General features: G+C 46.0%; 1 protein-coding gene across 1 annotated transcript in view; it reads left to right on the top strand.

The window, feature by feature from the left end:
• The window catches only part of LOC144762435 (dynein axonemal heavy chain 5-like), a 1,437,549-nt gene that overhangs the window by 762,220 nt on the left and 650,058 nt on the right, over positions 1 to 25,271 (top strand). Inside the window, exons 54-55 of the mRNA XM_078647616.1 lie at positions 10,534 to 10,682; positions 24,562 to 24,754. Of these exons, the coding sequence (XP_078503742.1) occupies positions 10,534 to 10,682; positions 24,562 to 24,754 (342 nt within the window). The remainder of the gene's footprint in view (positions 1 to 10,533; positions 10,683 to 24,561; positions 24,755 to 25,271) is intronic.

The raw sequence follows: 25,271 nt of genomic DNA on the forward strand, positions 1-25,271 counted from the left end.
CGTTGCCCTGTGTGGCATAAAGCCCGCTTGGTCCGGGTGAACCAGATCCGCCACGTAGGGGAGAAGGGGGTTCGCCAACGCCTTTGCCAGCAGCTTAGCTTCGATGTTAAGCAAAGATATAGGGCGGTAGGAGTCATGGCGGTCCGGCGGCCTACCCGGTTTTTGGAACACCACCACTTCAGCGTGGCGCCAGTCAGCTGGCAACCTACCTAGCTCCCGCGCCGCTTCCAACACGGCCCTGTAGTGGGACCCTAATTGGAGTTGGAATTTCTTATAGACTTCGCACGGGAAGCCACTCGGCCCAGGTGCCTTCCCGGGGTTGAGCTGTCCTAGCGCATCACCCAATTCCTCCGCCGTAAGAGGGAGGTCCAATGCCGCTCGGGTTTCGTATGAGACGGTTTTCGGGGGCAAATCAGCAATACATTTATCGACCTCAGCAGCTGGAAGACAGTCCCGCGACGCATATTGCCCTGTGTAGTATCGAGCAAAGCTAGCCACCAACTCCACCGGATCCATTAATGTGACTCCGGCATCATCTGTGAGTCCCGGCAGCGTAAGTGGCTGCAGGGTACGCTGACACAGCCTGTGGAGCATAGTGCAGGACTTGTCCCCCCATTGGTAAACCCTACTTCGCGTGGCCAACCACGACTGTCGGGCCTCGTCCAACAACACGGACGCATAGGACTGCTGTGCCTGAAGGAGTAGCCGCACCGCCACATCGTCTCCTCCTCCATGACACCGCCGCTCAAGAGTCTCCTCGCGCGCTGCGGCAGCAACTATGGCTTCCTTACGTCGGCGACGGGCCGCCGCACACCACGCGATGTCAATTCCCCTCAATGTGGGCTTCATGGCCTCCAGACCACCGTCACGTCTATGTCCGCCCCCAGGTTCTCTTGCCAATAATGGGCGATCGCCCCCGCATATGGTGTACATAATCAGCCTGCTGGAGATGCCAGGAAGACATCCGCCACCTAAACGGTTGTCTCCTCCTGTGCAACTCAACATCCACAGCCACTGGGGAGTGGTCAGACAGCCCGAGGCAAAATGTCCGCCCCACGCACTCTACTCAGGAACGCACCGGGCACAAAAACACAGTCCAGTCGCGAGAAGGAGCCATGCACAGCCGAAACATAGGTGTACTCACGGACCTTAGCATGCAAGTGTCGCCAAACATCAATCCAACCCAACCCCTCCACCATCGCACTCAACCGGGTGGGGGCAGCCGCTGTCGGTGTCTCCTGCGGTCTCCGACGATCCATACTCACATCCATCACATCATTCCAATCCCCTCCCAGTACAGCTAGGGACTCCGGAATTTCTGTCCACACCTCAAATAACCTCTCAGCCAGGGACCACTGCAACGGGGGAGGCGCATATACACTCCCAAACACAACAGATTCCGAACCCACCATTCCCTTCACAAAGACATACCGACCCTGCGGGTCAAGCCACTGCCTCTCATGCACATAAGCCAGCCTGCGGTGGACCAATATGGCGACCCCCCTGGAGCCCCTGGTAAACCCAGCATGAAAGACTTGTTGGTAGCCAAAGCGTTGCAGACTAAGCACTTTCGTCCCCATCATATGCGTCTCTTGTAGCAGTAGGACATCTGCCGCTTCCCTCTTTCCCCATCGCAGAATTGCCCCCTCTTAATTTTATCAAGCATCCCCCTAACTTTCCAACTCAATATACGCATGGACGCCCTAGGGAGTCCTGGAGTTGATGCATCAGCCATAATCCCAGGGGACACCAAACCAGAACAACCAGCAGCAGGCCCGAGTAGACAGCACAATCAGAAATGAAGCAGTACAAATCACGTGCATCCCCCTCCAACCCCCCCACCCTCCCCGGCCACCCCCCCCAGAATGCCCCCCTCAACACACAGTTCCCCATCCCCCCACCCCAATACCTCATAGAACACTGAAGTATCTGTCGCGACATGGGTAACATCGGGCCCAAAACAGAGCGCCCAAGGCCAACCATTCCAATGGATCCCAACTACCCACTCAACCAAGAAGAACCCCCCCCCACCAACTCCCACCCACGTAGGAGACAAGAAGCCCCTGCATAGAAGCTCCCCGAACCCCATCCCCACCCCACCTCACAGCCCCAAACAATCATGAGTATGCAAAGCGGACAGTCGTTATATACTCAGTCCTCAGCTGTCCGATCAGCGGAGCGCAGTCCTCAGATCACCCTCGGCAAGGGCCCATGATGCCAGCAGATAATCTCACGCCCCAGCGTCCTTCAATGCTCCTTTCCGGAATGGTCAGAGTCGGCAGTTGTCCCATCCCGTGCTCCACTGCGAGAGGAGGAGCACTTCCGCGACCTAGATCTCCTGTGCCGCTTGCTCCGGACATTTTGGTCGCCTCGCTCCTGTGACGAACCCCGTGACGGACCCGGATTCAAGCCCGGTTGGGCATGTGGCCGGACCCTTACCGTCTCATCAGTCCACCTGAAAACCTCCTCTGGGGTATCGAAGAAGTGGGTCCGTGACTGGAAAACCACCCGAAGGCAGGCCGGATAAAGTAAGGAATACTGGAGCTTCAGGCCTCGCAGTTTCGCCTTGGCAGCGATGAAGGAGTGGCGTTGTTGTACCATTTTAGTATAGTCCGGAAAGATCATGATCTTCTGATTCTCGAATGTGAGCGGATCCTTAGCCCTCGCCTCCCGTAAGATAGTGTCTCTGTCATGGAAGTTCAGAATCCTAGCAATCACTGGCTGGGGCCGCTCCCCAGTAGGCGGCTTCTGCGTTAGGGCTCTGTGTACACGCTCTATTACAAAACATCGTGACAGGACGTCCGGGGGGAGCCAGCTCTCTAACCACTGGGATAAGAAGTGTTCCATGTTCCCTTTCTCGCAGCCTTCCGGAAAGCCCACAAAGCGAAGGTTATTCCTGCGCGCCCGCCCTTCAGCGTCCTCCACCCGGAGCGCAAGGCCTTTTTGAATTTTCTCCATCGCAGCCACCTTCTGCTTTATGGTCCCCACATCGTCTTCCACGCACAAGATTCTGGATTCGGCCTCCGTGATGCGAGTCACTGCATTGCGAAGATCCTGATGCAGCAGAGTCACATCAGCCCCTACCGCCCCTATTTTGGCGTCCAGCATGTGTCTGGATTGAGTTATTGCTGCCATAAGCGCTGCTTTGTCCGGCCCTGCGCCCTGGCCACCTCCAGATGCCCCGGGCCCCCCACTCGGCCCGGTGAATTTGTCAATGGGCCCCTGTTTGGCGGACCCACTGCCCCCTCCGCCTCTGGTCATGTTGGGGATGTATAGGGGGGCAGCTCCCTGCAATCTGCCCGCGAAATGTCTCGGGTCGGGCTCACTGCGCCACCAGGATCAACAAGGGCCACTCCATCCCGCGGACTCCACTGCCCCAAAGTGTGCGGTTCCTCCACGCAGTCTTCCACCAATGACCAGGGACACCTCAGGCCTCCATGCAGCGCATAGTGTGGCTCCGGCCCGGCTATGCCTCCCCGCTTTCGTGATTCCAGTCCAGACCCCTCAGCATCCAGCCGCACGCCTCGGGCCGCCGGGGCCCCCCCACACCACCGCCCAATGCTTCGGGGTGGTCTACTGGCACACCAGCAGCGGGCCTCAGTTCCTCAGCCTCTCGCCCACTCACACGGGGGCTCCGGGGACACTCACTGTTTGCTTCTTGCCTCCGCCACCACCGCTTACGGGCGCCCTCGGATCCCGGGCACCACACCCGTGGGAGCCCCAAGGAGTTCACCGGTCAGGGGTCCAGGCGAGCACGGCAGCGCCAGGCCAGGCAGACCGGGTAGGACCTCGCCCCGGGGGCCACAACGCCGCCGCTCCCTCTGCTTCACAGCCCTGGCCTCCTCCACGCACCACTACAAGCAGCCGGGGACCTCCAAACTCGAGGCCCCGGGCTCCGGATCTCGGCGCAGACCGCAGTCCTCCTCCAACGCCTCCGCAGTGCGGGCAGCCACACCTGCACGTGAGGGCACCGCCGTGCTCCCACTCTCCACTCCGCCACCAATCAAGAACCCAGAGCAGGGGCCCAACAGCCGCGACGGCCGGGCCAGCTCCGGGAGCCCCTGACCGGGAGTCGCCAAAATCGAGGCCCCGGCTGCACATGCCGGGACTAGGCCTCAGGCCGCCGCTGCTGCTATCTCCACCGCCGAAGGTCCGGGAGCTCAAATCGCCGCACCGGAAGGCACCCCCCGCCGATCGCCACCACAACAGCAATTATGGGCTATAGTGCGGGTCCGGGGGCCAGGATAAATTGTCGGATTAGGATCGAGCTGGTGGGAGCTCTAGCAGGCTGCGTCCACCATCTTCGCCCGCGAAGCCACGCCCCCAGATTTTAGTTTTCTTTGCCAATAATCTACCAAAGTTTTCTTTAGGTTCTAATCAGCTCCATACCTGAGTTAGAATGAAGGAGGTCTGGTATCTCAGTCTCGGGACTCGATTTCCCAACACCCCTCAAGGGGAGCTGGAAACACTGAGCTGGATTCTCGGCAGGAGAAAGGACAGCTTCCTGATCAGTGCGTCAGCTGGAGAGTCGGCTTCCTTCAGCACTTGCTGTAGCGAGCTGCGTTGGGCAAGTAGGTCTGCAGACTGCTCCGAACCACCGTAGTTTGCTATAGCAAGTGAAGGTATATTTATACCTTGAAGCTGTTTAGGAATGCCATAGTTCGGCGTAAAGTCAGGCATAAGAACGTCATAATGAACCCCTTGGGAATAGTTGTTCATTGTAAAACTAACTGAGTTCTTGGAGAAATCAATATTCAAGAAAGGGGAAGTTCCCGGACTGCTTAAGCCGATTTTCCAAGAAATCGTTGTGACGTTTGGTACGGGTGGAAGTAGCCATGCCTGTATTTGGTTTGAATGGACTATGCCTAAATAAGGGTTTGATTTCTATGCCTATATTAGGGTAATGTGAATTTTACCTACATGAGGGCATGAATCGGGAAAATTCACTCGGAGCCTAAAACGCCACACAACTGGCAAACAAAGAGAAAAGTGGTACAGCAGAAAAGTAAAGCCATCCCACACGTTAAAATGCTTGGACTAGGGCTAAGATTGGCTGTAATGTCCTGGTCTCCTATTGGTTCTAGATTTTAGGGCTAGTGTTGTGATTGGATAGTGTTAGGGCTAGGGTTCTAATTGGCTAAAGGGGTCTCCTGATTACTAGGGCTATAAAAGGCCACGGTTAGGGCGTCTCAGCCCCGGCGTTGAGGCTAGGGGCGGAGAGGACAAGGGCAGTTGCCTGTTTGAGCCTGTTAAGGGCAGAGAGGACAAGGGCAGTTGCCTGTTTGAGCCTGTTCGAGACTGACCAGGACCAGGGCCAGAAATGCTGCTCAATATACTTACCTCCTTTATACATCTATATACTTTCAATGTTCTTATGGATTTATATATTTATCACTTTCTTCTAATTTAGCATTTCAAATGCACTACTCTATTTCTCAGCCTATACATCTATCAATATATCCTCTACATCCACTCTCTCATTTATCCCAAACCCCATACTACTACTATGATCCCCAAAATAACCCTTTCTAGACTTTCTCCTACTCTACCCCTCCTTGCATCATCTGACACCTCTTTTATTATACCAATCCCCTAAAACAAACCTTTTTAAACTATTCCCTATTTTCAACCCCTCTCCAACCCTTCTCAATCCAAATAACTAACATAGCCACCACTAAAATTACTTTCATGTTTCACCATACTAATTGAACACTAATCCCATCAGGGGTAGCAGGCCCTATATAAATACAAACCTCTTTCCCTCTTCTATCCCGCCACCTACCCTTCTCTACCCAAATAACTGAATAACATATCCACTACTCAAATTAGTTCATATTTTACTATACTCATTTTCAACACTAATCCTTTATGGGTTCCGGAATGGCGTGCTACTCGCCAGAAAAGCGCTTCAACACCAATCAGGGGTAACAAGTGCTATATGAATGCAAACCTTTCTTCCCCTTTTATCCCTCCGCTATCCTTCTCACTCCAAATAACTGACTAATATCCACCACTGAAATTACTTTATATTTCACCCTATTAATTCACCACAAATCCTTTATGGGCTTCCTGAATAGCGTGCGTCAACCACCCATCAGAGTTAACAAGCGCTATATAAATACAAATCTTTTTCCTCCTCTATCCTTCTGCTATCATTCCAAATCCAAATAACTGACCAACCTATCCACCACTTAAAATGTACTTGCATGTTTCACTATACTAATTCAACACTAATCCTCTGTGGATCCTGGAGTAGCGTGCTACTCGCCGAAAAAGCGCTTTGACACCTCGTCAGGGGTAAGCGCTATATACATGAAATTACAATACAATACAATACAATGTCTGGCAGTGCACCCACGCTGGCATGTGTCCTAAATAGGTGAGACTCGCCAGGAAACTAGCCTGTCAACCTCTCAAGATGGTGCCCGAATTGGAGCAGCCAGGAAGTGAAGAAAACAACAGAGTGCCCTTTCCACACAATCAGCTAGAGGCTGTGGTGGATCGAAGGGCAAACACAGAGAAAAGTGACACAGCAGAAAGGTAAAGCTCCACCCAACACAGTCCTACATGATAAAATGTGCCGCTAGTTAGAATGACAAAAACTTACTGAGTGGTGCAGAGAGCCTGTCTCCGGCAGCATGTCTGTGCTGGCATGTGTTCTAAATGGGTGAGGCTGGCCAGGAAACTAGCCTGTCAACCTCGCAAGATGGTGTCCGAATCGAAACAGCCAGGAAGTGAGGAAAACAGTGCCCTTTCCACACATATCGTGTCACATTTGATGTGACTGCTAACAGACTGCTGCTTATTCAGAAACGGGTGTTTATTTTTATTTCTCTGACTGCAAAGTGAGAGGTTTTTGTAAAAGGCACCTATGTGACAATCTTGCTGGGGTACAGGGAGTGAACGGAAAGGCTGTAGGATGTCATTTAAAAATCTGTAAATGACGAATACACATATTTCAAATTATATCAGCAATTAGGGTGGAACAAATGAAGTCAATTTTTTGTAATTCTGAAGTTCGATGAGAAAAAGATTTGTAAAAGGACCAAAGCAAATCAAGACACTTTACTTGGTGACGCAAAAGTGAACAATATTTGCCTAAACCCGATTTCCATTCATCGTTTGTGTGCTAATTAGTTTTAGTAGTAAAATTGCATGTCTACTCAAATGTAGTGCTCATTTCAACAGAAAAAGTGCTGTCTGTAAATGACAGTGTGCACCCACAGCTGTGCTCCAAAATGCACCACCTGCTACAAACCCACTCTTACTGCTCTCCTGATGAATTGGCATGGTACATTTACTACTCTTGTATTTACTGTGACGCTTGGATTTTCCATAATCGCTATGACTTTAGTGATGTAACATTAATGGCAGCACTCCATTCTGAAATTTTTATCCAGCATCACTTGAATAGGGTAAAAATTACTATTGAGCGAACCTGCTTCTACAGGTATTTAATGGACAGGCTTGAGACATGGTTGGATCCTCACAACTTTATGAGCTTGTTGGTATTCTCAACTGATTCACTGCAAACCTCAACTCTGGACATGGCTGGAGGTTTTCTCCTGTCAAGGCTAGGAGCAAATCTATATTTAAGAATGCAATGGGGGAGTAAATACCACGAATATTGGGGGGTGGGAGAGGTGAAGGAGTTTTTTCATGGAGAAAATATGTCCCCACTGGATAGGAAAATCAAACATTTACACATCCGTATTTGTTTTTTTAAATTGGAATGACAGACCAATGTGTCCTACCTTTGTTTCTTGCCATGCATCTTATTCCTGAAAGAATCACCTGCTCACGATGATCTTTCACAGCCCACATACATGACTGAAGGTAGAGGTATTTATCCATAGAGTCATTGGCTCTCTTACTGCCAGAAGTGAATTCTGTCTTCATTATTGCCCTGAGTTATGTTATACTATGTTAAAAGATTTGTACAGCAAATAGCTGCCTCAGCAACGGGGCGTCCCAGCACGAGTATTAAAAGAGCACTACCTGAAGCGTCCTATCACTAAGAGCAACACGAAGCACCTAAAAAGAGGATTTTCCTGAAAGTCCAGTGGGTCTGGACACACCTGATGGACGAAGGGAGCACAATCCAAAGGGCTAGGGCCTTAGCGCGAAAAGAACAGCCTCCTCCTCTGACTCGCCTAACATTAGGAACAGAGGCCAAAATGTGATCGGCTGATTGCAGTGCCCGAGAAGGTTTGTTCAGGGCAATAGGTTAGACAGGATGCAGGGCCCCTGGGAAAAAAAGATCTTATGGGTGGTGCACAAGGTTTTAAAATGCACGCGCTTCCCCACAGGGAGCCAATGCAATTTGCGAATCAGCACAGAGGCAGGACAGTGCTTTGGAAGTGAGAACAGCAGCCTTTGCTGCGTCGTTTTGAGCCAGCTGGAGTCAGCGAATCACAGCCTTATCGGTTCCCAGATAGAGGACATTACAATAGCCTAGCCAGGAAAGAATAGCTGTCGGAATGATTACTTGTCGGGTGGGAGGGTAAGAAAATCCAAGAATGGGTCAAAGCCCACGCATAAGTACAAAGCACGTGCCTAACACTGATTTCGCCTGTGCAATATGCAGAGCGATATGCTGGCGTTTTGCAGCCCTCAGCAGGCAAGTGCCACGCTCTTGCATGTAAAGAATGCACACAAGATGGCATTCCTTTAAGATGGGTTTAATGATGTTAAAGAATCAGTGAGGGACACAGCCATGGGCCAAGATAGGCAACTATACTGAGATCTGCAAAAATGTAATTTGCAGTATCAACTAGCCAGCATTTGAGTAACATAACACATATTTGAGATACTTATCTTTGTCTCTGTTTACTCGCTGATTTAGCTAGTGTCGTATAAGCACTCTCTTCTTTTTTTTAATGACTTTTAATTAGGTTTTTGAAAAAAACAAAACCATACAACAATATCCGCCCTCAAACGACAGAAGTTACAAATAAGTAAAGGCACATTTGGACCATGCAAATCAATAATCTGTGATCAGTGATAATGGCATTTACATCAAGAACTTCGGGGGTTCAAACAAAAAACACTAAAAGAACACCCACTGAGAATAACACATCATGGGTGAGACACCTTAAATAGTGTTCCACTGACACCCCCTCCTCCCATCCCACCCAACCCTGCCCCCCTACAAATGTAGTCATGCAGTGTAAATTCTGAGCTCTTCCTCAAGCGACATCCGCTGCTTGGGACATGGCTCCAGGTTGATCCTTCAATAAGCCGTCCACATCTACCATATTTATAATATTTCCAAGGGAAACCTTCCACTATATAACTAGGGCGTTCTAGTCCTTAGCATTGGTCCAATATAAGCGCACACTTCAGTGGTGCACGTGGGAAGGGACCTATCCACAAATGTAATGTTACACGTAAGAACATTTACTACAAATTGTAGGCCTTCGTGTCTTCACACCCTGAAATCCGAGGGTGGATCCAAATTAATGAGTTTAAAGTTAATACTTGTAACTTTTCTCACTTAGACAGAAATCTAAGTATAGATAAATGTTTTAAAAAAAGATGAATTACTCAATTTATTTTTAATTTAAATATTAATGTAAATTAATTTAATATATTTTAAACTTATAACAAAATAAAATTCTACAGCCCCATTAACTTATTTTTTTACTTATTATGTCATCATTTTAAATGTATTATTTTAAATAAAAACTAAATTTTTCAAGATTTACTCAAAAAACCTCCTAAAGTAAATTGTTTATATTGATTTACCTTGTATTCAAATGTTAAGTTATGTAAGAAATTAACTTAAATGTATTTGAAATTAAAATAAAGTCTTAAGATATTCTGAAATAATAAAGACCTTTTTAGTTATAATATATAGTTTCTAATTTTATTAAAATGTATATATATATTTAGAAAGTTGGAATAAATAAATGTATAACATTGTTTCTTAAGGAGTTTTATTTTCTATGAAAGGGTGGTTTGCCATGTGTGATGCTGGACATACTGCAGGTCTTAGCTGCAATATGTTACTACTGTAATTTTGAAGTGCAGTTTGTAGCTAGTAACTAGTTTGTGGATGGATGCATGTTCCTCCTTAAACCCCTCCTTAGCCTTCCTTAACCCTTCCGTACTCATCTCAAAATCCTTCCCATTTCTTACTAAGAATTACCCATTTTACAGCCACTCCTCCTACCACTCCCACATTTACTACTAAAACATAAGTGTCCAGAGAGCTTCTACTTTGGGTCGAAGATTCCACAAACCGAAAAGATAGAAGCGGCAGAGTCCTCTGCAAGTTGGTTTGTGAATAGGCCCCACAGTGTTTTTGCAGATTAGTGTACCGATCTCTGTTACTCTCAGGCCCTTTAAAATGCATCTGTACAAACAAACTATTTTGCTTCCGTAGGAGGAGAATTTCACAGCAGAACTGGGTGAGATGTTGAAAGGAGGACAGCCGTTTGCCCAAAAAGCAGGAATAAAAATGTCCAGATATTGTATGACTGCGCATATACTCATTTGCTTTTCTATAGTGTTTCATCCTATTTATTGCAGGCCCATCTCCAAGTCTGAAAGGTGGATATGGCACAGACAAAAACAAAAAGCCTCTCTCTTCTAACCCAGTGATAGCGGCTGCCAAGGAAAGCCATGCTATTATCGCCGAATCACTGCAGGAGATCCTTGGGCCAAGAATGGCTAGAGATGTAAGTTACTGAACAGTAAGAGAACTGCCAGTCATGGCAAAAAGCCTCCTGTACAGACAAGAAATTTAGTATAACATTCCATACATACCTGCAAAAGAGTGAACTTGTGCAAAAATGTCTGAATTAACTCATTGGTTAAAGGTAATAATAAATATACTACTGAGTGTCCCCAACCGTTGCTTCAAAGCACATCTTTGACTGCATATTAACCAAACAATATTTGCACATTCTTGTGTTTGGACTTCTTGCCAAATTTTAGTATTAAAGCACAGATCCCCTCTGTTCAAACGGAAAGTGACGACAATGTATACCAACGTAAGAATGTTTACTTGCCCCATGTCATAAATAATTATGCTTCTGAATATGCTGTGCTGTTTGTACTCAGGTTTTTATTATTGTCTCTTTACAAAATCAATAAACTTGGTTATCAAAAAAAAAAAATAGACTGAGATTCCAAAGCAGTTTTCTGAAGTTGAAGATGCACCCAAAGTGCACCCTTTTTAAGAGTGGCTATAAGAGAGTGACCGCCCTCTGTAACAGGGTTTCGCTGGCCTCATTTGAAAGTGACTAAAATTTGAGTTTGAGCGAAGTGGAGTGTTGGACGCAATCAAGGCAAGTGGGTTGACATTGAGAAAGAACAAGTGTAATCTGCTTCAGAGAGGAGTAGGTCATTTGGGGCACCATGTATTGGGAAAGGGCGTTGAGATTAAAATAGAAATTCCAGGATGTAGGATGTCAAACGAGCTGTAGTTCCCCCACTATATAATAGAACAACAAGGACAAGACCTTCAGCAGGTACAGGTCAGGCATGGTCCCCTATTACCTGGTCGTTGAATGCTAACAACAGGATGTTGTTGTTAGGAAACCCCTCAGCCACCTACCTGGTAGGTGGCATGCTTTATCATCGGGGCACAGCTGGATCACCGAGTGCGATCCAGCTGTGCTGAAACGCCTGTCTACAGCGGAGCGGGATTTTTTTGTGAAGAGTGAAAGTGCTATGTGTCATGAAAAATATGTTAAAAGTACCTATAGGAAATACCCTTTTGAAAAGTTTTAATAGAAGGGTCCTATGGCACGAGTAAAAACATCAATAGGATATAATTGAGGCAAAAATGTACCTCTATATCCCTCTCAATAAGTGTAGATCTACTAGTTTCAGCCTTCTACGGTACTCGTGAGGCTTTCTTCAGGACCATATGTGCACGTGGCCAAAAAAGTTTCACTGGCCACTATGGAGTGTAGTTATATCAGCGCGCACCCTAAAGCGCACTGTGTATGTGGTGGATCAGCATACTCACAGATCCTGCACGTAAAGCATTGTCTGTTTACGAGTGTCTCTTATCATGGATCCTGTCACCAGAAAAAATGCTACGGGACCATTTGTCACCTCTAGCAAGGCTTAATAACCTGGTTCGTGGTTCAGGATCCGGACTTGATAAGAGACACTCGTAAACAGACAATGCTTTACGTGCAGGATCAGTAAGTATGCTGATCCACCACATACACAGCGCGCTTTAGGGTGCGCGCTGATATAACTACACTCCACAGTGGCCAGTGAAACTTTTTTGGCCACGTGCACATATGGTCCTGAAGAAAGCCTCACGAGTACCGTAGAAGGCTGAAACTAGAAGACCTACACTTATTGAGAGGGATATAGAGGTACATTTTCGCGTCAATTATATACTATTGATGTTTTTACTCGTGCCATAGGACCCTTCTATTAAAACTTTTCAAAAGGGTATTTCCTATAGGTACTTTTAACATATATTTCACTACACATAGCACTTTCACTCTTCACAAAAAAATCCCGCTCCGCTGTAGACAGGCGTTGCAGCACAGCTGGATCGCACTCGGTGATCCAGCTGGGCCCCGATGATGAAGCATGCCACCTACCAGGTAGGTGGGTGAGGGGTTTCCTAACAACATCCTCCTGTTGTTAGCATTCAACGACCCGGTAATAGGGGACCATCCCTGACCTGTACCTGCTGACGGTCTCGTCCTTGTTGTTCTATTATATATGCCAGGGGAAAAGGACAAGTACTACGGTCTATTCCTCGCTCCCTTGTTGTTACCTTGTGTTCCCCCACTATAGCCTTTAGGCTGGTGAACTCCCGTGGTCTGTGCTCAACTACCAGGCCATGGCCGTTCTATTTAGTGTGCTAGGGATTGACTGGGTTCTTCAGGCTATTTTGGGAGAGTGTGTGGTCATCAGAACAAGTGGTTTCATAGCAGATGCATTGAAACTTCTTAAATCTCTAGAATCTTTGAAAATAAACCTACTCAGTGGCACTACCAGCAAAGAGATACATTTATTGTTTGATACCATAACATGGTCAAAGCCTGATATCGAAACGTATATGAAAGAGGCCACACCATCATATTATCAATGTATACTTATAGTCAGGAAAGTTCTCCAGAACTATACTTTTTTTCCTCTCTGCTCAACCCCACCCTTTCAGATTCTGAAACTCTTCCAGTCAGGATTCTTTCCCAAACAGGTGCACACGGTGTCTCTATTCATATATCATGCCCCATCTTCTCCCTTCATATTTCTCAATTACCTTGCCAACACACTTAGTGAATTTACCACCTCAAACTCATTTCTTATGATCTTGGGAGTTTTCAACATACGCATGGAAAGACAGGACAAGCCTTTTTTCTCGCATCTCTTGACTTGACTCACAGAATGCGAAATGCAGCAATTTGTAAAAAGTGCTGCACATGTAGTAGATCACATACTAGACCTGACAAGTAGACCCAAAAATTGTTTATCTCACATCCAATTACCTGCCTTAGTATGATCAAACCATCACCTGTTGATTGGACAAATGCATAATACATCACATTCGCAGTAACTCAGGTTTGTGTGAGACTGACAAGAAACTGGTCCCACATTGCTTCAGATTCACTAGCCTCTTTATTAATGCCTGAACACACAAATGTAGGTAATATGACAAATTTCACTACTAAACATGTCTCTTATTGCTCTTCCATCACAAGCACTCTTTATACTCTTGCTCCTGACTAATTTTCGAGGAGTCAAATCAAAAACAAGTTTTGCCACAGTTCCATAATGAACTTAATTCTCTCAGGAAAGCTCTGAAAAAGTCAGCGAGACTTTTGAGACAGTATTATGACCCTGCCTATCTAATGCGTTATAAAGAAAAGCTTATACATTATAAGAACACAATTAAATTAACTAAGAACTATATTTGTACAATAGAATGTTCAACCCATCCAACGCTTAAAAGGAAATATTTTCCAATATCAGAGAACTGTCTCATTGAGCCCTGTGTCACTACAATTCCAGCACGTTTGGTAAAGAATACAATTATTTCTCTATCTGTGAGATAGAAAAAATAGAGATGCTATTGCTACATCTCTGTTTACTGGTGATGCAGCATACACCTTGGATTCAACACATCTACGTGCTCGAAATTCGAATCAAGCAATTCATCTGAACTGTTGCTCTTGCTCTATCAATGTAAATCTGAATTATCATTTCATTCAGTACCTATTACAGATCTCTCAAAATTAGGGGCTTTAGGCCACTGGTTTTATAGGATATCATCAACTCTTCCCTTAACACAGGTTTAGTCCCAGATATTTTGAAAAAGATACTGTAGTTCCACTATGGGAATAATGTAATCTTGCTTCTGTGGCATTGTCTAACTACCGCCCTATTACTCTTCTCCCTGCTAAAATGTTAGGACCATGCGTGTCACAACTGACCCATTTTTTGGAATGGGAAATTAGATGACTCCCAAGTTTGTTTCCCAACATAAGCACATATTGAGCACTTTTGGCAGTGGTGAAGGATTTATTTTGTGCAGCGAATGATAACATTTCTTCGGTCTTCATTTTGGTAGATTTTTCCACTGCTTTCAACGCCACTAGCCACACTATTTTTATAAAACCACTTCAAATACTGTCAGACCCAGCAACTGTCCTCTTTTGCAGCACCACGTGGAAAGCTGCTTTAGATTCCTCTTGAAGGTGCATGAGCGACCCATTGGAGGACGGATATCTTCCTTGCTACATGCCTGGAAGACCATAAAACCAGACTAGGAACCTTCAGATTTTCAGAAGAGCCTATGTCCTACCATTCCAACAACCTCTTCCCCACATGCCACCCCAACAGACAGTTCAGTCAGAGGAACACACCTAGAAATACTGCAGCAGGAGATGACATCTCTGCTGCATAACGGAGCAATGGAGTTGGCGTTCAAGCAAAAAATTAAGAAAATTAGTCAAGGTGCTACACTTGGTGCTTCTTGGTTCCCAGGAAGGACAGCGTTTTTTGCCCGATCCTAGACCTCAGGCTCTTAACAATTTCCCTGCACAATAAAGCTAAACAGGCTGTCTTTGGCTCAGGTTCTTCTGGATGCATTTTTCCACATACAAGTCCTAAGGATGTACAGCAGGCGCCTGTGGTTTGTGGTAGGGTCACCCACTACCAGTTCACAGTCTTCCCATTCAGAATGACCTCAGCACCTCAAATGTTCACAAAGGTGATAGCAGTGTTGTGGCACAAATCAGTTCTGGATCTGTGCATTCCCATAGCGGGAGAACTGGCTGTCAAAAGTAGCTTGCTGCAGATGCTGTTGCACCACTTGTAGGTGATTTTATCCCTTCTTTTCAGCTTGAGTTTTCCATCAACATATCCAACTCTCATTTAGAGCCATCACAGCACCTGTTGATTATAGTTACACTACTGGATATGACATCAGTTCAAGCTTTCCCTTCTCCACAGAGGATCTGGGACATTCAGGATATGATTCTGATATTTTGGGAGTGAACTTGGATTCCAGTCATGACAATACTCCGCCATCTGGGTCTGCTAGCTTTTTGCATCCTGCTAATTATGCATTTACACTGGCATATGAGGACTCTAGTGGTGCCTTCGTGGGCAGTGGTTTCAACACAAAGGAGATCTTGCAGACACCAGTGAGTCCCAAAAACACTGCTGGGGACCTAGTCTGGTGGCCAGTATAGGAAAGCGTAATTCAAGGGATGCCCTTCCTCCATCCTCCAGCTGTGGTCACTGTCATAGTGGATGCATACACCCTCAGGTGGGGTGCTCACTGGGAAGAACTGGTGATCTAAGGCCTTGAGTATCCAGAGAAGCAGACACTTCACGTCAATCTGCTAGAACTGAAGGTGATTTGGCTGGTGCTCATGGCCTTCCCATGCATCAGGCTGTCCAGATCATGATGGACAATACGACTGCACAGTGTTATGTCAGCAAGAAAGGAGTGGGGTCTCACCTACTTTGTGGATAGGCTCAGAGGCACTGTATTGGGTGTATCGGCATGGTGTTTGACTAGTTTTCAGCCATCTGGCTGGCTACCTGAACACCAGGACAGACAGCCTGAGTCTGAATCTTTGGAGGGGCAGATGTACTATTATAACTCCAGTCTACGAAACACTGGGGAAGGTGCATATATTGAGAGGGTCATATTTACAATTCTAGCTCCAGTCTAACAAACATTGGAGAAAGTGCACATATTGGGAGTAAAGGCAGATTTACAATCTTAACTCCAGTCCAGAGCGCATAAATTAGGGAAGGGTATGGGGTTCAAAGTTATTAAATTAACTCCAGTCTAGCAAACATTGGGAATGGTACATACATCAGGGGAGTACTTTGAAAACAAAATACATTCACCAATAAAATAGATAAATATCGAACATTATATATGTTAGAGACTTCTAAATGCAGATTGCTTATCTTAGAATATTCCCCAGGCATCAGATTTGATGTGAAAATCTTCTAACAGCACCCCTGAACACCGATAAGTGACATCATTTGGCTCTGTGTCCGCGTCGTAAATGACTTGTGTGATACCTATATAGGCACTGCCCTGGCGCACTGATGTCAGTTCTTTCCTTTCCACACCAGATAGCACTGATCCGTGAAGAGCAACCCTTAGTCGTTTTTTGACTGGCTTTTTTCTCAACTTTTGTCAACATATTTTTGAGAAATTTTCTCTTCTGGTGTGACAGGATGTTCCACTCATATCTTGGTGGCCCGGCTGCTCTGGTGCTCCTTTGGACCCACTGACTGAGTAGGGGCCCCACTGTATTCACGCCAGCTAGTTCGCCCTTAGCACAAGTCGGCCCTCATGGATCCAGTGTTGGATCTGGAGCGAAGCCACCAGCAAGAACGAGACCTTCCTCATCGCCCGCTCCAGTGCTGGTGCCTCATCACTGCTGACGCCTTACGGCAGCGCCATCCCCATCATTCCTAACTCTGACACGGAACCGGATAGGTGTCGTCTGACGCTGGTTCCAGCGCAGACAGGGACCATGCCCTCCAGATCAGAACCAGTGCCTTTTGCCTTTGAGAAAGAGACAAATGGGAGGGGTGGGTTCTGAGGACCCTTATGGATACCAGCATCCTCTAGATGAGACAAAGGACAACTGGTATGAGGAACTGGTGGAGACCAGTGGGCTAGACATCTCACCTGACACTGGCTTTGTCTCTCCTCCTTCTTTGGCTATGAAGGGAACCTCTTTCCCTGTGGTGGTGCGTGGAGTGACTGAGGTCTTGGACATTCAGTTGCCCTCAGTGGCAGTCAAGGCGAAGGTCTTGATAGAGATTCTTCAGCCAGGAGTTGCCCCTTCTGAACCTTTACTCCCTTTTAATGAAGCCCTTACCGACGTCCTACTTGGGCCTGGTCCAAGCCCTATACAGGAGTTCAAGTGCATAGGGCAATTGCCCGCCACCATCATTCCACTCCTGGGGACCCCGGGGTCCTTGCCCAGTGCTCCACCCCAGAGAGATTGGTGGTCCAAACCTCCACCTCTAGAGTCAACCCTGGTGCTTTCTCTGCCACCCCATCGGATAGGGAATCTAAGAGGCTGAATACCCTTTGGAAAGAGAATGTTCTCTTCTGCCAGCCTTCCATTGGAGTCGGTGTACACTGCATGCCCTTTGGGCTGATATTCCCATACAATCTGGGATTTGGTTCCGCAAATGCTTTATAGGGTCTTGGAAGAGGCCAGAGCCTTACTCTCCCAAGCTATTGCTGACTGGAGAGATGCAGCAAAGCTCACCTTACGATGTGGACTGGACACACGCGACTCACGGGTAGAATGATTTAATCACAGGTGACACTGTGGAACTACACCTGGCTGAGAACCACTGGCTTTTCAGGTGATGTCCAAGCCTCGCTAATGGACATGCCCTTTGTGGCTCTCATCATTTTGATGAGGAGGCACACTCAGTGCTGGAGCACTTTAAGGCAGAAGAGCCACAGCCGAGTCCTAGGGCTTGTCTATGGCCCCTTGTCAACCTCAATCTGCCTTCCACCCTTTTTGTGGCCATGGAAGGGGTTTCCAACTGTGTCCATACTCTCCACGACCTAGAGGCTTCCCAGCCTTTTCTTGGCAGAGGACATGGGTCTCATAGACCATGTGGGACAGGTAGCCAGAGGCCGAGCCAGTTTACCAGCCCCCCGGTAGCTGGTGCAGCCAAACCCATTTAGTTTGCCCTCCAACCATCATGGGCATCAAGTGGGATGGTAAGTTATGCCATCACCTGCACCAGTGGAGGTCAATAACATTAGACCGTTGGGTTTTATAAATCATCCCAAGGGGCTACTCCACTCCCTTTGTGACCACCCCCCCATCCATGCAACCCACATACAACTGGCTGACAGAGGACCACCTCTTCTTGCTCAGTCAGGAAGGGCTGTCTCTCTTTGCCAAGGAAGCCATTGAAAGGAATTGCATCAAGAGGAGGTCATGGCTGCTATCTTCTGGTGTCCAGAAAGGGCGGAGGCCTTCTCAATCTCTTCCTGAAAAATGAGAAATTTAAAATGGTCACACTCGTGCAAGTTCTTTCTGCCCTGGACTCTCGAGACTGGACGGTATAGTAGGACTTGCCGGATGCAAATTTCGACATCCTTTTCCTGCATGCCCACAGATGTTACCTGCAGTTCACAGTGGGCCAAGAGCACTTTAAGTTTGCCGTGTTCTCCTTCGGCCTTACCAGCGCCCCTTGGGTATTCACTAAGGTGATGGCAGTGGTCACTGCTTGTCTGCGGAGGTCAAGGGTTCCAGTCTTTTCCTACCTCGATGATTGGCTGTTAAAGGTTGGCTCACCACAGGCAGTCTTCTCCCACCTGCAGACTATTGCAAACATTCTGCACTGGCTGGGGTTCACTATCAATGTGCCCAAGTCACACCTGACTCCCTCTAAGATGCTCCATTTCATCTGATTTTTTCTGGACACCATGCAGTTTAGAGGCTTATCCTCCTCAGCCTAGGATATTCAGGCTATGATTCCGATGTTTCAGCCTCTATCCTGGATTTTGGTGAGAATGACCCTGAGGTTGCTGGGCCTCATGTCCTTCTGCATCCTGCTTATAACCCATACCCATCGGCATATGCGAGCTCTGCAGTGTAACCTGAAGTATCAGTGGGTGCAACATATGGGGAATCTCTTCGACATGGTCCACATCTCGGAGGCAATTGTGAGAAATGTGATTGGAAACTGACAAACCGCAATTAGGTCAGTGGCAGATTCCTCTCTCTTACCCAACATTACCACCACGTGGCACTGCAACAAACAGGGTGGGGTGGGGTTGTGGACTCTTTGTCAAGAGGCTCCGCATCTCTGGACACGGCTGGAAAGCCAGGTCATCTCCCTGATGGTTCAACACCTGAGGGACTCCTAATTCCAGGGCGGATTGACTCAACCTAACCTACCCCCTTCACCTTCATGAGGGCTGAGGGGTGACAGTTGACCACTTTCGATCTTCCTCCTGAAGTCTGTAATGTTATTCTGGCAGCCAGGCTATTCACCATCAAAACTGCCTTTCTAGCGGCCATTGCATCGGCCTGGAGGATCAACGAATTGCAGGCACTCTCAGCGCACCCTCCCTACTCCATCTTCTATCCAGACAAGCTGGTATTCCGGACAAGTGCCTCCTTCCTTCCAAAGGTTGTGACACCTTTGAATGTAGGCCAGAACATAACCTTGCCAACCTTTTTCTCCACCTCACACCTCCAAAGAGGAGGAAAGACTTCCCCGTCTGGACCCAAAAAGGGCGTTATCATTCTACGTTGATCGCACAACAGAGTCACAGATGGACAAACAGCTCTTTGTAGGGTACACAGGGGCAAAGAAAGGTAAGTCTGTGCAGAAACAGAGCATCTCAAAATGGATAGTACTCTGCATTAAAATCTGCTAACCATTTGGCCAAGAAGCAACCCAATGAGGGCTAGTGCGCTCATTCCACCAGAAGCAAGGCTGCAGCCACTGTGTTAGTGCTTGGAGTCCCTGTCCCGAATGTCTGTCATGCAGCAATGTGGGCAACTTTGCACATGTTTACCAAGCCCCATTGCCTGGACATTCAGGTTGTTGGACCATATAGGACTTTATGGGTTAAATTAGCTTTGCAGACCCACCTCCGGTGAGACATTGCTTGGGTATCTATTCTCAGGTAAGGAATTTGAGGCTAGATGTCTCTATCAGATGAATAAGTTACTTTCTTTCAATAACATCTTATCTGATAGAGACCATATCTAGCGGCAGATTCCTTACCGTTCCTCCCATCCTACCTGCTCGGCGAGCTGATTACTGTTTAAGAGGCACACTTATCAAGGCCCTAGTTTTTCACACCAGTTGTCAGTTCTCGTTGTGGCAAAGCGCTTCTGGCTTAGAATGTTACAAAAGTAACTGACAGTGTGCCAGGGTGACGCTCGTATAGGTGCTGCACATGTAATTTCCAGATGAAAGACGCCACCTACTGGTGTGCATTGGTACTGTTCTAAAACGTTTGGATCCAGTCTGAGGCATGGGACATATTCTAAGTTAAGAAATCTACTGCTAGATTGCGTCTCTACCAGAGAAGGCGCTACTGAAAGTAAGTAAATTGTTCTTTGTGAATGTAATTAAATAATTTACAAATCCTAAATTAAAACAATAAAATGTATCCAATACATCATCAATATACAATTTTTAAAAAAAATAACAAAAAATAAATGGTGTCCCTCACCTCTTCAATATAACAAACATATAAGAAAAGTAATCAAATATGCAATGATAAAAAAATCTTTTTTTTTCATTTAATTGCAATTTAACCATTTTAAATAAAAACGCTACCTATGCACTCCAATATGCCATATGTTCCAAAAAATTATATAACGATAAAAATATTAAGAAATCAATCATCTTTGTAAAATATTAAACAAAAAACAGTAATTCATTTACACTTAAAATATAAGAAAAACCACCCAAATCAATACACAACAAATACATACAAATAAATAAAAGAATAATTTATAAAAACTATATATACTTGTATAAATAAAAAATATTTAAACCAGTAGATAAAAAAGTAAATAATAAAAAATTGCATATTAAGACATTAATCAGGTATTATCGGTGTAAATCTACTTACTTAAACACTAGCCACGCTGTCTCCCAATAAAGCCTGTAGTCCAAAATGTAAATATAGTAAGTAATTTGAAAATGTACCAAACATGTCAACAAAGGGAGAGGATGTGGCCTAAAGGCTAGGGGGGGTCGACCTTAAATCTGGGGAATCAAGTTCGAGTCTCAGTATTCACAACGACTCTCAACATCCTGTGATTCTGGGCAAATCACTTAATCTCCTGGGGCCTCATTTATGAGAAATTACGCATCGCTGCGTGAAAGCAGCGGTGCGTCACTTCTCTGTGCGTACTCCTTGCGACATACCTGATGCGTCATATTTAATGTATGACGCATCATGTCGCAAGGAGTTACAGATACGTCAGTATTTCGGACTTATCTGTAAGCACAAAAGTGACGCAACTCCAGCAATGCTTCCGAATCCTTTCACATGGGGCAAGCCCCATGTGAAAGGGCTTGCGTCAGTCTTACGCCTGCTGTGAGGCAGGCGCAAGATTTTGACGCAACGGTGTCCTAGAAGTGACGCAGTGAAATCTCATAGATTTCACTGCATCACTTCTGCGAAGCTTTTTGCGGGGAAACGCCCCCCTGCATAAATTATACCTGACGCAGGTATAATGTAGCGCAGGGGTTTTCAAAGTGACGCATCTGCTTAGATGCGTCACTTTGTAAATAGAGCGCAACAGGAGGCATGTTTTACGCCACCGATGCGTCTCAAAAAGTGACGCATCGGAAGCGCAAAACTGACGCAAGGCCTCATAAATGAGGCCCCTGGTGCCTAACAAAGAAAACGAGCGGGGAGTTGCGTGACCCGGGTCTGTGAAACTCCTCGCGTGCCAGCGCGCGGAGAGCTGCTGTGGTGCAGAGCGGGTTAACGTGTGACCCAGCGTGGGGAGGTGGCCTTGTGGCTCTTTTCGTGCGTGCGTGTGTTGAGAAAGAGAAGCGTGCATGTGAGCATGAAAGGATGGGTGTGTTCGGGAGACAAAGTTATACTGTGCAGAGCAGGGCTGGGTGTCACGGGTCCGTGACCTCAGGCTTCTTTGTGCTCTGGTGGCAGCTGCGTGCTGGGAAACAAAAGTGTGGCACGTGAGCCTCTCACGACAGCTGGGGAGCGCACCCAGCGTGAGCAGACCAGAGCGTGACCACACAGGGGATCTCTGGGGATGGGACGGCGGCAGGCCAAGAGTTCATCCCGGAAGTGAGCCTGTCTCCTGTCTGCCCTCGGGTACGCTAGAGGAAATGAGAGCTTGGAGCTGGCCGTTCGTGAGGCTTTATCGTGCTCCGTGGGGCGAGACTTGCACCTGATGAGTGAGAGTGGAGGTAAGTGGGGCTATATTGGCGTCACGTCCATAAGGATGTATGTGTTGGGCAAGGAATTGCTGTCTGTAAATGAGCCAGTATGGTCGTGTCTTTTTAATACGGGGAAAGTGGCTATGTACGTGCAAAGATCTGACTTTTAGTCTCTGCTTTGTTAGATATGGTGTGATGCTGTGCCTTTAAAACACACGTGCGTCTGTAAGCCACAGTATAATTGTGTGAGAGTGTTTAAAAGGCATCTCACTGCTGTGTCTGTAAAGCAGTTTGTGATTGTGTGATGATAACATATCGGAGAATGTTGTGTCTGTAACACATTGCAAAATTGTGTATCTCTAACGCATAGCATGACTGTGTTTTTAACTCATAAAAAGGTTGTGTGTCTGTACGGCCTAGTGCGGTTTTGCATTGGTAAAGTTGTGACTGTGTGTTTGGAAAGGAAAAACACTACTTCTCACAGCTAGAGATGTATTCTTCTTCAGTTAAGAAGGCAAGAGCCAGAGTCTCCAGCTAGGCAACCTCAGTTGCCTTGTGCACTCATAGGTATAATGTGGCTGAGAGTCTCTAATAAATTATGTATTTTTTTATTGTAGATCATGGTGTTATTGTGCGATTGTTTAGAGAAATGGAAACTATCATGAGATTGTGATGGGTAGGTAGAGCCCTCCTCCAAACATGCAGCTGTCTCTATTTATTGTTCAAAGAATTGTGAATCTGCAATGGAGATTCACAAAATAATGCCACAAAAAATAGGTTCAACCTGTTATTGAAAGAAAAAACACTGATACATTCCTGATGCACACTGTAAAGAATGTTGTGAACATGCTCTCTACCCCTGGTATGCCATATGGAAATGTCTTCACTCTGTCCCCTTAAGCCGTACTGCTTTCATAATGCCTTTTCACTGCTAGATGCACTGATGCAATAGCCCTGACATCATGGCCGGGAGGTTCTCCTCGTGTAAACAGGGGTTGCCTCCAGAGCAGCGCTATTGTAAAAAAAAAAACAAGCAGCAGTTTAAGCGATCGCTTTCGCGATCGCTATTGTAAAAAAAAAAGGCCCACGAGTGTTGCGCGCGCGCGCCACTGTGAAGCTTATGTCTTCAATTATCGCGCCCGTGTCTGGGCACCATCATTGAAGACATATGGCTTTTGGTGCGCGTAACAGACACCAATAGGCAATGGGCGGTGCTACGCGACCGCCCATGGCCTTTTGCGTGTTCTGTTAAAAAACTACACGCACGCAAAGCCCAATGAAAATGGACCATAGAAAATGAACACGCACGAGCGCTGTCATTTTCTAGGTCCATTTTCAAAACCCTGCGAAAAGGACTCTGGCTGCGCGAACACTGCTGCGCAGTGTACGCTAGGCCGAGACCTAAAAAAAGGAATGTGTCCTTATATAACGCAACTGGTGCTCATGCAAAGCACTCTGATACCTTCAGGTCAAGTTTGCGCTGTATAAAACTCCAGAAAAAAAAGTACATAACAAAACATTAATTAACATCAGTTAATAACTAATAAAAAAAACTACTCACCCAAACTCCCAGTAAACCTCTTAACCTGAAATTAAAATGTAATGAACAATTCAAATTATTATATTTAAATGTACTTGATATACAGTTTTAAGCACACTACTCATCCAAATCCAATAAAAACACACAACATGAAAATAATGTACATTACTATATTATTTAAAAATAATTACAAATACATTCCACTATAATATAAATAATAAAAGAAAAACAATACAATAATGCAACAAAATAAAACAATATTCAAGTAATCTATGTTTCAAACTTCGTTATTATTGCAAAAAAAGCTTTTTGTTTTAAATACACTTCCTTTCTGTATATTTGTACGCAATATATTTGTAGTCACAATATTTTGACCGCAATATTGTAGTGAGCAATATTTGTTATAAATATAGCGGGGGGTACACTATTACCCATCTGTCCCTATCTCCAACCTTCATAAGTGCCTTGACCGTAAGTGGCTACTTAAGAAGGAAATTATTCTTTTGTAAAAAATATAAAACATGATAAGTGATTCAACGCTGATAATTTGGGATTTTGTATGTAAAACCTGTGATTGTCTCTCTTAACTGAGATAGAAAGGGTATGGTAACTTTGTGAGCATTTTTATATTTCTATAATTTGCACAGAGCCTTGCAGTCTTGAAGCAGATTGTCAGAGATGTTTTTGCTGGAATGTACGACCCATCTGGATTCCGACAGCCGCCTGCCGTTGACCTGGAAAAAGCCATTCTGTCAGAAGCTGAAGAAAAGAATTTGTCTGCGCATTCCCCATGGGTGAACAAAGTGAAACAGCTTTTCAACCTGTCTCTGGTGCACCCTGGTAAGACAGAAGAATGATGACGTTTCCCATGTGTGTGACTGTAAAGCGGAACCAATAAAATCAGCAAGGTGCCATGTGAAGTGGGGTCCTCTGAAACCACAGGGGCCTGCACAACTCAGTGACCCTTGTATCCAAAGGAGCCTTTCTTATTAGATGGGGAGGGATATCTTTAGAGTTGGCAATCTCTGTGGGTGTTTTCATGTGGTGTGAGGACAGCTGTGGAATATGAAATCAATCTCTGTACCACTTCGGAATTGTAGCGTATGTAAATGTTACTGCTCTATGCTCAGGGAATTAAGAGCGAATAACACCGTCTGAAGATTCATCAACGATTGTTAAGAATAGATGCCCTGTAAAAAAAAAAAAAAAGCAATGCCACTTTCTCAGCATCTTGGTAATGCCCTGTTTCATCTGCTATAAAAGACTTCATTAGGAGCAGGTGTGGTATAGTATTATGTGTATTCTAACTATTGTACACCCACTGCTCAAATCTGCAGCATACACTGACAAACTCATC

Source organism: Lissotriton helveticus, chromosome 6 (genome assembly GCF_964261635.1).
Source record: "Lissotriton helveticus chromosome 6, aLisHel1.1, whole genome shotgun sequence".
NCBI lineage: Eukaryota > Metazoa > Chordata > Amphibia > Caudata > Salamandridae > Lissotriton > Lissotriton helveticus.